The sequence below is a fragment of the Morone saxatilis genome, unplaced genomic scaffold, assembly GCF_004916995.1.
Source record: "Morone saxatilis isolate NCDOM2014 unplaced genomic scaffold, NCSU_SB_2.0 Contig0, whole genome shotgun sequence".
NCBI lineage: Eukaryota > Metazoa > Chordata > Actinopteri > Moronidae > Morone > Morone saxatilis.
This window is the reverse complement of record NW_023339650.1, coordinates 2,463,190-2,474,612: the sequence shown is the minus strand read 5'-3', so window position 1 is coordinate 2,474,612 and position 11,423 is coordinate 2,463,190. Positions and strand designations below refer to the sequence as shown.

The 11,423-nt window shown below is 41.5% G+C and overlaps 2 protein-coding genes across 4 annotated transcripts in view; one reads left to right on the top strand and one right to left on the bottom strand.

Annotated features, from left to right (window-relative positions):
• Positions 1–10,660, bottom strand: part of ift74 (intraflagellar transport 74) — a 12,683-nt gene extending 2,023 nt beyond the window's left edge. The window contains exons 1-13 of one of the 2 annotated variants that reach the window (XM_035667398.1): positions 10,532–10,660; positions 10,068–10,209; positions 9,898–9,946; positions 9,666–9,764; positions 9,225–9,285; positions 8,730–8,789; positions 8,324–8,385; positions 2,661–2,799; positions 2,199–2,261; positions 1,522–1,665; positions 1,340–1,380; positions 565–644; positions 160–213 (exon numbers count right to left, since the gene is read on the bottom strand). In XM_035667398.1, coding sequence (XP_035523291.1) covers positions 160–213; positions 565–644; positions 1,340–1,380; positions 1,522–1,665; positions 2,199–2,261; positions 2,661–2,799; positions 8,324–8,385; positions 8,730–8,789; positions 9,225–9,285; positions 9,666–9,764; positions 9,898–9,946; positions 10,068–10,209; positions 10,532–10,660 — 1,123 coding nt within the window. The remainder of the gene's footprint in view (positions 1–159; positions 214–564; positions 645–1,339; positions 1,381–1,521; positions 1,666–2,198; positions 2,262–2,660; positions 2,800–8,323; positions 8,386–8,729; positions 8,790–9,224; positions 9,286–9,665; positions 9,765–9,897; positions 9,947–10,067; positions 10,210–10,531) is intronic. The other variant, XM_035667481.1, reaches the window with a different exon arrangement.
• Positions 4,123–7,250, top strand: LOC118332417 (leucine-rich repeat-containing protein 19-like). 2 transcript variants are annotated; one of them, XM_035667812.1, is made up of 6 exons: positions 4,123–4,714; positions 4,836–5,086; positions 5,300–5,411; positions 5,720–5,807; positions 6,637–6,837; positions 6,940–7,250. In XM_035667812.1, exons 1-6 carry the CDS (start codon positions 4,613–4,615, stop codon positions 7,248–7,250), a joined length of 1,065 nt encoding a protein of 354 aa, XP_035523705.1. In that variant the 5' UTR covers positions 4,123–4,612. The 2 variants fall into 2 exon arrangements, with proteins under 2 accessions (XP_035523705.1, XP_035523622.1); XM_035667729.1 differs by having other exon boundaries at positions 6,628–6,837.
• Positions 10,661–11,423: the final 763 nt, after the last annotated feature.

The window sequence follows — 11,423 nt, the reverse complement described above, 5'->3', positions numbered from 1 at the left end:
CCCGAGGAACACCTAAGGGTTAATGTATTGGCCATACAGCAACTGTGATAAGACTACAAATAAATTAAATATACAGTCACTAGATCCCCCTCGGTAACACTGAATAATACTGTGATGTTTCATATTAACTATCATGGCCCACTATCAGGTTCAACTTACGGTCAATTTCCTCCTCTCTCTTCTTCAGCTCCTTGTATTTCTGCTGGCACTCCCCTTACAGACACACAAAGCAGCTATTCAGCAATCATACACTTAGTAAGTTAGTAACTGAGTTAGTTTGCTGTTGATAGTTTGTGTGCAGGAGTTTGGTAACGTGATGGGTAAAGACACATTTTGCCCATTGAAAGAAAATGAATCAACAACAATTTTGATCATACAAAGGTTACAGTGTCTCTTATGTAAATATTTGAGTGTGTGAGTCATGTACAATAGCAGCACCCTGACGTTTACAGTCTCTGATACAGTGTACAGTGGTTTAGGACTTTCCCAATATAAGATGACACACTTTAGAGGCAATTTTTCAAAAGCGTACACTGAGCGGAAATAATTGTGATCCGGTGTTACCCTGTGCTTCCTCTGAGTCCTGCTCCAGCTGTCGGATCTCCTCTGAGATTTTTCCGGCCCTCTCCCTGATCTCTGTAAGTCTAAAAACACACACGCAAACACACAGCACAGTTTAAAATAAGAAGCAAGTAACTGTGAGGTCACAGGGTGAATGGGGAAAAACATGGATGTGAAGAATGAAACTCTTCTTTTTCTCTTTCAACTGGATCTGTTGTGACAGACTTTAAAAGATCATGCAGAGATGCTGCAAAATTGACTTTGGTCTTACTAGATTAGATTTGGCTTAGGGCTGCACAATATTATCAAAAGCTGCAATTCTTTGATAAAGCTACAATGTGTGACAATCAGCATTATAATGAAGTGCTGCACTGCTGCAGAGATGTCCTGGCCTACAAGTCTTGTTCTCCAGATAAGAAAACAGATTACACGCTACAGATTCCAAATAAATGTCACATCATCAGGATTTTAATGTTTTCTTCAGTGAAAATGAAAATTAGGATGCAAAAATTATTATTCTCATAATAATCATGAATTATATCACAATGGCAATAGCAGTGAAAATAATAGAACATATCATGCAGCCCTAATTTGGCTTCATTCAAGTCATTTATAGAATAAGAACCAAGATTCTATCACTGTGTCCACTATCTGCTCGTGTCTTTTCTTCTTGGACTTCTAATTTTAGTTATTTAGTAATGAATGAATCAAACCTTAACCTAATGCAGACAGAGTTTTGGTGACACCGTGACATATTGTGTTTAATATGAATACGTACTGTCTCTCCATGCTGGCAATTTCCTGGTTGTCCTCCTTCACCTGGAAAACAAATCATTAGCAGCTTAAATGTTGTTTTAAGGTTGATTTTATTTTCAATGAATGCAGCTTACATTAGCCTAATAAAACTCTGTTGCTGTATGTTGTCTATATTCACTCTCTTTGGCTGCTTGTGGAGCTAACCTGTTTGAATAGCTTCTCTCTCTCCTCCTGTGGGGAGCCCAGGCTCTTGTGCTCGGCCTCCATGGCGTCCCGCTTCGCCTCCAGCGTTGAGCGAGTCTCATGAAGCCGGACCATTTCCTGCTTTATGTGCGAGTGGGCCAGCTCCTGCACACAGAACGGTGAAAGGTACAACAGCTTGCACTACTATTACTACTGCAGCTAGAGGTGTTCCTGCTGCTACAGTATCTGCAGGGCTTGAAAAGTCTTAAAAGCCATAGATTCCATTTGATTTCCTTAAATAAAGACTTCATTTACAAAAGGCTCTTAAATATTTCTCCACCCATACATTCATCCTCTGCTGCTTATCCAGGTCCAGGTCATGTTTAATAATTGAATAATGATATTATTGGCAAGGATTGGACAACTACTAGGAAGTTATGACAAAAAATGTGACATAAATCAATACATAAATTATAAATAAATAAATAAATTGACCTTTAGCACTTGGTAAATTATTATAGGCCTTATCATCCTTACTGGTTTTTATTGAGGTTGTTCATATGTATGACCATGTAACAGGTATTAAAGTACATTCTATGTGTTATTTAAAATGTCTTCAAAAGTCTTAAATGTAACTTGGTAACTTGGTGACTTGGGGGTTGTCCACCCCCCCGGCTCCTCTTTGAAACCCAACTTACTGCTTCGTAGTCCTCCTTCCTGGTTATCAGAAGGTCCAGCTCCTCCTGGAGAACAGTTAGCTCCTGTGAAATGAAAAACAAGGAGTTTAAAGTCATTTTTTAAAGAGAATATGTCAGAATTCTTGGATTACAGGTTCTCAAAAGGGAATATTCTCTGGTTTCTTTCATCCTCTATTACAGTAAACTAAATATCTTTGGGTTATGGACAAATGAGACATCTGAGGACATCGCCTTGGACTCTAAACAACTACTTGATTAATCAAGAAAATGATCGTCAGATAAATAATGAAGATAATGGGCAGCTGCAGCCCTAGTGCAGTGACAGTGTTGAACTACAGTATGAGTAATAGTAATATGAAAGTATTATCACTGCAAACATTAGACTATATTTAACACGTATATTAAAGTAAAACAAGTAAAGAGTGGTATTTTAACAACATCAGACTAAAACTACATGAGTACCTGTAGCAGTTCCTCATTGGCTGTCGTCATGGTAAAATACTTTTCTTGCTTCGCAGCCGGCATTGATTGAACAACCTCGTCAGCGACCCGCCTTTCCCTCCTGATCTCTTCTTCAATGGCCCTGATAGCCTCCTCTCTCCTGCATGGCAAACACAACAAGCGTGTGAGAGTTTGTTGTTGGTGTCATTTTTTTTCTGCCTTAACTAGTTAAAAGCGTGGGGAGGGGGACGTGTGACAGAGGTCCTGAGCCACATTCAAATGCAGGACAGATAAGACGGACAGACATCCAGTTAAGATCGATAGATAAAGGATGGACTGAGCAAATGTACATCATGTCAACGCTTCTCTCTCCCCTCTGTCATCCTTCTCCTTTGCTTTCTTTACTCCGTCAGCATTCAACTACTCTTGAAACTCTGTACATACATCATTCTGCACAGTGAAGCTCAAACATCAGACTGTAGGAACAAGAAAACACTGGAGGGGGACTTTAAAGATACAAAGTGAGAAAGAAACGAAGAAAGGAGGCCTTCCTTCAATCATAAATGTTTAGCTAGCTGTAACAGTTCATGTCAGCCTTCAGGTTTTACAACAAGGAACAAAGGTCATATGCTGTGCTGGCTGCATCACGCTGACAGGTGAATTAAAGTTCATCTAAGAGCCCGTAGAAGTACAGGTAAGTGTCTTTGGTTATTTTTCAGTGATATAGAATAGTGAGGGAATAAGATGTGTGTGTGATCACAAACATTACAGTAAGGACACTGACCGATGTTGCTGTACTGTATGCAGGTTAAAGGTTATTCAGTAGACATATTTATACCATGAAAGAATAGGTGTGCTTGTTGAATTCCAAGTTCAACAAGTTCAAAGTGTTTCTTTTTTTCAAAAGATATCAGGAAAATAAAAGACACTGCACGCATATAAAAGAGAACTCACCGACTCAGAAATACTGTACTCTGATCAAGGTTTACACTGAAATGCGTCAGAAGATAGCACAGTCCATTAAATGAACATAAAAGTATCAAATAAGGACCAGAACTCAAAGTTCTCTTTAGTGCAATGTGTCTCATCTTCTTTTGGGGAAAACAATTAACATGATGGCCATAATTAGCCACATTAAGGTTAATGGTTCGATTAATGTCCCTTCTCAGTTATTCAAGCTTACATGAGAGGTTTTATAAGAGTGTAAGAAAATATTGATGCACTTGAGTCTCGCAATATTTTTGTGGTATCGATTCTCTTCTGCGGTTCTGAGCATTTCTTTAATATATATCTACTCTAATTATTAGGGATGCACCGATTTATCAGCTGAACATCAGTATTAGCCAATATTAGTCATCAGCCTATCAGCAAATAAGATGGCATTCACTGATGTCAGTGGCTGATGTTTATCGGTTGTGTCAAATCAATTTTGCGCTGGCTAAATGCTGTGTTGGTTATTTCCAGCCCGGATATTAGACAAATAATCTCCTCTGTTCTCCAGCACTGACACAAATTGCAGGCAAATGCTGATGTGTTCCATGCAGCGGCACGGACAGAGTGTCTGTTCAGCTGTGCGTCTCACGTCTTGGATCAGAGGAGAAACAGACTGAGCTCCAGAAAACCATCCTAATTGTTATTTTGTAATAATCGTTTTCGGTGCATTCCTGCTTATTATTTAAATGTAAACAACGTATATGATTTGTGATAAACTGCAACCAACGTGGCTATGAATGTACACACTGGAACTGGAAAGCAGAATCTGTGGTGTAGTGACGCCATCGCCCTAAAGCCGAACTCAAGGTGACGAAGAAGGTGAACTCAACAATGTCTACAATGACAGACAGTAATGAGTGACATACAGGCCAGCAGAGGGTAGAGCAGAACAAAGCTATTCCACTGTTTGAGCAGGTGGACTGATCTTCCCGTTATCCCAGGTAAAACAGAGGAGTCTATTTTCCATTCAGGGTAGGACAATGGAAAGGTGCCGGCACCCTCCGCTACTGCTGTGGTTTACTGCAGCCGTAGCAATGAATATACTGGGAGGTAATGCTGCACTTGCAGGAGAAGACAAACTGGTAAGAAAAGTTCTGTTCTTTCTATCTTATTGTTGTTCAGCTGTCTCGCAGTGAGTGGATCACACTACTTTGTCTGTCTGTAAGTGTAAGGTTGTTGTATTAACTGTCCATTATCCATCAGCAGGTAAAGAACTGGACCAACAACTCTCTGAAAGTTATTCCTCAGTGTAACACCAGTTGCTCTGTTACTAAACTGCTGATTGAAGGGAATTTGATCACTCTGAATAAAGCTGACAGACTAGCCCTGGCTAGTTATACCAGACTGGTAGAACTCCACCTGGGGGGTAACCTGGTGACTGGTATACCAGCCAAATACTTCTCTGTGGTACCACACCTCAGAGTGCTCTCTCTGTCGGGAAACAAAATCAGCAGGTAAATAAAGACGCTAGATTCCATCCTACATACTGATTTTAGCAAGTTTTGAAAACACATTTTGAACAAAAGTCATGGGTACATCTGGTGAAACTTGGTGGATTGTTGCATCTCTGTATTGCTCTAGACCTTTGAGAGTTGAAATATGTGTACTACCACTACTACTGCTGCTACAATAATGACTGCATTTACTACTACTGGGTCTCACTGCAGCCTGGACCCAGAGTCTTTCTCTGGGCTTGATGATCTGACAGAGGTGGACCTGTCCCACAACCTGCTGACAAGTCTCCACACACAGCTATTCAGACAGCTAAAGACTCTACAGGTAAACACAAAATCCCTGGAGGATCCCCTAAGATATGCAACGGTCACTGTGAACTCTGAAGTTTTTCTTGTCTCTGATTCTTCCATGTTTAATGTTACAACCCAAATACATTGGTATTGCAGTTGATTACTGTCCATAGGAGAAAGAATAATGTGTCAATGTTATATCAAATGCTCGTTTTAATGCACAAGAAAAGGAACACAACCAAGTGTAAACCTGGCTAAGCCATTATGTTTTTTAATCAGAGATTTGCTGTGTTAACCACATTAATATTAATCCATTAACCTGACATTGTCTGGTCCCATCAGGTGCTGAACCTTCAGGAAAACCCCTGGAACTGTTCCTGCCCACTGCTGAGCAGTATTGGAGCGCTCAAAGCAGCAGGAGTTACCATTGGTAATCATTTCCTTTCTACGTTGTTAGGCTGTCAGTAATATAGCCGACATGTGACCGTTGTGATCCAGGAGGAGTCAGAATTCTTAGATCGGCCACTTCTGTTCAGGGTTAGTTATTTAACTGTGGGTGGGTGAAACCTATTATTCTTATCTATAATTTCATCCAAGTAGACTGACACACAAATCCATATAATGACCAGAAGCATTTCTCAGACATCAAGAGGACCTTTTTTTTACTGTACACTTCAGTTTAATGGGGGCATAAAATGTGATTGAAATGAAATGAAACCACTATGCTCATTTTAAAAATCGGGGACCTTTGTCGGTTAAAATCAGTAAAAAACTAAAATGATGAGCCTTATGATATAAGATATGCACAGCTGGTCTGGTGGTCCCAAGTTGACCTCCAAAGACATATATTTTTTGCAAACAGTCGTTTTACACAAATTTGCAGTTACTCTAGTTCACTGTTTGGGTTGATTGTGCAGTGTTTTATGAATATGAAACATCCATAAAATATGTCACTTAGGTGGGGGGTGGGGTCCCTTAAGGAAACAGGTTGGGAATCACTGCTCTACGCAATCTAACTGTGCTGATGACACTTAACCTACTGAAGTAACGCCCTTTTCATCACGATCATTATTGTAAAAAGGTTTTTTTAATCTCTGCCCCAGTTGCACAGCCAGGGAAACAGCTTTGATAGAATGAACTGATATGGGCTTATTCATACATGAATAAATCCAATTGCTGTCAGATTAAAGTAAAGGGGTGCCTGTCTGAAAGTGGCTCATTCATTAAATTGCTTCTATATGTGATATCAGGCTGTGCAGGGGGACCACGAGTCAGCTGTGCTTCTCCAGAAAATCAGGTTGGAACGGATCTTTTGGAGGCTACAGCTGTGTGTTACCCATCAGCACCAGCACCAACCTTCACCACAGACCAACACAAAATGCCAGTCAATATCCAGCAGTCTAGGGCCTCAACCACTGTGCTGCAGACCACGTTGAAGAGCCAGAACCACAACAATAAAGGTAAGACAAAGAAGAGATGTGGATATTTCATTTTCTTATTTTCTTATTCTTCAACTACAAGCTTAGCTCTCCTCTCTGTCTTCACCCTGCAACCCCAACCAGACCAGACACCTGTGCTCGGCAACTCATGGAAGTTCACAGCGTGTGTTGTAGCCTTGGCTCTGTTCACCTCCATGCTCATCGTATGTGCCATAAAGGGGCCTTCCTGGTACAGGCTCTTCCATAACTACCGCCATCGGAGACTACGCCAAGAAGAGGATGGGGATGCGGTGTCCACAGTTTTCTCAGACACAGGGACACACTTGAGTCATCAGACATTCACCTTTAGGCAAGACAACGGGCGGATGGAGGGGGAGCAAGAGGAGGAGGAGGATGGGTATTTTGAGGATCCATACATCAAGAGGGAAGAGTGACATCCAGGAGAAGAGACTTTAGCAGAACCATGATGGAGCAAACAGCAGCTGGTGAACCAGTGACAGGACAAGGAGGCAGTCATCACAGCAATGTGGTGCTCACTGAGGGGCTGCTGATGATGTGTACAGTATACATCGCCTTAGCTAAATAAAATCATTTAGCTATTTATGTTCCAGGCACTGGATCGTATTATCATTCTAGGGGTCAGTAAAACTTTGTCTTGACTCGGTGGCTGCAATACAAGGTCGTTATAATGTTGGTAGTTGAGTAATTGAAGCTTGTTGTACTGTTTCTACTGATTTTACAATACTCTGTAGCATCCTATCAATGTAAGAATATGAGGTAAAAAGTTTAAAATTTGAGCTCTTGATCCCTGTTTCTGATCGACAAATCAACAAAGCCTAACATGTAAGGCCCTCTCACACTTTGACATACAAAGGCACAGTTTTTACACTCCACGGATCCCTAGAGGAATGCACACAGGTGTGTTGCCTCCTGCAAAATGTGCACTTGAGGTTATATATTTTAATTACAGCGATTTACAACCACCTTGTTTGCACGGCGGTAGTCTGATGACTCTGACTGCAGGGTTGACACAAGTTAAGATGTTACTAGGGTCACGAGAAGCTTGCTAGCTGCTGTCTCTGCACTACACAGCAGTTCCTCAGTGACGGAGTTTATGTGAGCTCTGCAGGCAAGGGAGGAAAGGTGAGATTGAACGTCAGCTACCACACCTTCAAAGAATGTTTTCAAGCCAAAACCAGGGATTCTTTCTTCTGCTTCTGCTCATTTTGTGCCATGTAACGTTTAATGTAACAGTCTTTTTGAATGTGCTCACCACTGTATAAACTGCACTCAAAACCAATTGCAGATTCCCATGGAAATATGTTGATTCATGAAATATACTGTAGTCTAGATTTTTGACCATGACATCATATATTGACATCAATCATTTACCTGAAAATCCTAATTTCCTTTATCAGTTATTAATGAAACTATGAATGAACTCAAGCAATACAGCTGTGTTTGAGAGGACACCCTGTCACAACCATTACATAATATAATAACTTACTCTCTCCTCTCAGTGAAGATGCTATCAATGCTTTCAGCCTCGCTGTTATTCTGGGCTTTCACCTGGGAGGGAGGAGAGGAAGGGAAATGAAAGGAATAAGAGGTCATTCTCATTATGCAATGGGGAACAGTGTCCAACCTTCTTAGACTCGCTAAAACACACGACAATCTATCGGCTTTAAGCTACGCGCTTCTGTCCAACTGCAGTGGTTCAGACCAATCAGGGTCCTTTGATAAAACTACTGACAGCTACAAGCTTGGTTTTTACTGCCAAGTAACGCAACAATGGCTGATTTCTAAAGAGGTTAGCGTAGATGCTGCTGGCGAGTATCTCTTCATTGAAAGAACAGCAAAGAACTTGACTTCTGACTTTTTAGGTCTTAGGAAGTGATACATGGTGTACTTACAATGTTGTAGTCGTTGATCATTTCCTCCATCTCTGTGTTGGTGTTGAGCTTGTCCACCAGCTGGAAATACAAATTTAGGAATTTACACAACAATTAAGCTACATATCAGTAGGCCTCATCAAGTGTTTAATAAGGGCAGAACAGCCCAGTGTATAATATTCAAATGATGTTTAGCTTAACAGCTAGTTAGCTAACTGTTTGCATTTTCTGTTCTTACACTCACTATGAGTCATTATGGATAGGGATGTCACAAGAACACATACTTTGATACCAATTCAATGCCAAAATTCTGAATACTGGATGGTACTTGTTTTTCTACAGTACTGCATCCCTTATTATAGATAACTTAAGCTTATACTCCATAAAGTGTCAAATAGTGTGATAATATTAGTTCAGTTTGTTGCTGGTTGTAATGTCGAGGATGTAGGAACCAAGGATTACTGTTTTCAGTGGCTACACACTAAAAACAATTAGAACCAATGGCTTAAACTTTACCATGTTGTAGTCAGCAAGCTGGCCTTGTAGATCCTTAATCTCTACAGCTAGACCTTCGGCTCTGAATGGGAAAGAAACCAAAAACGGCTGGTGATTCATTTCTTTTTTCACACCGTTTTACTCCTGTTTATAACAGTAATTAATTGTATAACAAGAGCCATTGTGTTCGTATGCGCAAATGTGCAATGGTAGACTGGTGGACTGATGGATGGATACATTTTAATAGCATGGCAGGGTTTTTTTCTTTTAGGTTAGCTTAGAATTTCTAGCTGCAGTCCACAAACATTTGCCTTTTTTCCTTCTCAATAGGTCTATTTTCTTATATTTCGGAATATTTGAAGGCTGTGAGATGCAGTAGGCCTAAATTCAATTGGAGAACAGGATCTGTTTGTCATTACAAGATGCACAGTGTCAGCACTAACAGCTAAAAACACCACTCACCTCTTCTCATAGGAGAGATAGACTGAGTTCTCCTGGTTGTAGTTGTCGATCTCTTTGTGCAGTTTGCTGGTCTCTGTGGTTAACTCGTTGATCTTACCCCTAACAGCACAACAACAACGTTCTCTTTGAAATGGTAAAATGGATCAGTGTGTATGAACAGGTGCCTTCAAGAAAGGGCAACACCTGCTGCATAGTGAGCCACAGCAGTACGACTAATAGGAGCATGTGTTACCTAAGAAGGCCCAAGTAGTAGGACTTATCCAGAATCTGTCTCTGAGGTCCTTTTGCGGATGGAAGAAGGAGACAAAGAGAGAGCCTGGTGAGACTTGTGATGATGTTCAATGCCACAATATTAAACCATACAGATACAAACCTTTGCAAACAGAGCCACATCAAACTTACCTTTCATGCCAGTCTTCATCCCGCTGAGCCCCTGCTGGGTCACAGGCCTGTCAGTCACTTTGATTGGAGCCGACAGGACTCCAGGGGTGGCGATGGGGATGCCACCCCTCATACCAGGATGACCACTTGTACCTGGAACCATCTGGATTGATAAGAGAAGAAGGAAAACTCTGTGAGACCAGTCAACACTGCAACACCTAAAGACAGTCCCATATGCTGACTCACTGTGTAATAAATGCTGCCACAGTAAAGTATGTGCTAGTTACATGCAAATCACAAAAGCAAGCATAACTCTTCCTTGCTCTAAAAGTTGTTTGTTTGAGAGTTACAGTTGCTAACAGGTAAACAAAACCCAAGTCAGTCAGGAGGAGGGAGATCATCGGACGCTCTCAGGAGAGGGCACTGAAGCACAGTGATCACAGGAAGATCTGAACTAAACTGCATCCGAGCTGCAGCTGACTTACCCCAGTTGCAACACGTATAGCTGTAGGAGGAGGTCTGACGGCCGTCGGGGGTCTTCCAGCGCCAGGGAGCCCAGTTCCACTGCGGCTCAATGGGCGGCCCATGCCGGAGGGGGGCCTCTGGCTCGCCATGATGCCTGAAACCACGACGAGTTAAAGAGTAAAAATAACAAGAAATCAATCAAACATTTGGAGCTGAAACAAATCTTGTTGAAGAAAACATGATTGTTTGGTACGGACCGGAAGAAATGTCACGTCATCGTGATTTGAATTGTTTGTGCCGCAAAGATTACCGTTCCCACAGTAGTCGTGAATCACACTGCATTATGTTTTGACCATATCGTGCTGCCCTACAGGGGCCCTTCATACTACTGTGTACTTTAATGTAGAATGAAGAAACAGTGTCAAACTGTAACTGACTGTGTTCCCGTATAATAAGAAATGCTGACAAGAAAAGTAGAAGAGTCTTGTGTCTTTCACACAGAACACATTCTTGCATCTGAAGACATTCTTCTATTAGCCCCTATGATACGGATTACTGCACTCACCTGAGGAGTGCCACTCCCTTCACAACAGCTTTTTAAAGTCATTCATTTGGACAGGAAAGCTGTCCTGTGTGTGAGTCAAAACGAGTCACACAACTATTGCACTTGCACCTCTGATGCAGGGCTGGAGAAGTTACAGACAGTTCCTTCAGGTGGACCACCAGCACGCAGTAACCCTAACCCTAACCCTAACCTGTGTAGCGCGTCAGCCATTGAACGCTAGTTTACCAAACGCCTTTACCCTTAGCATCAGCCAATTAGCCAGTGTTAAAATAACTTCAGCGTGAGCTCGTTTCCACGGAATATCATGGATAAGACAGTAAATGTTTCGCACCTTACACTGAACGTCC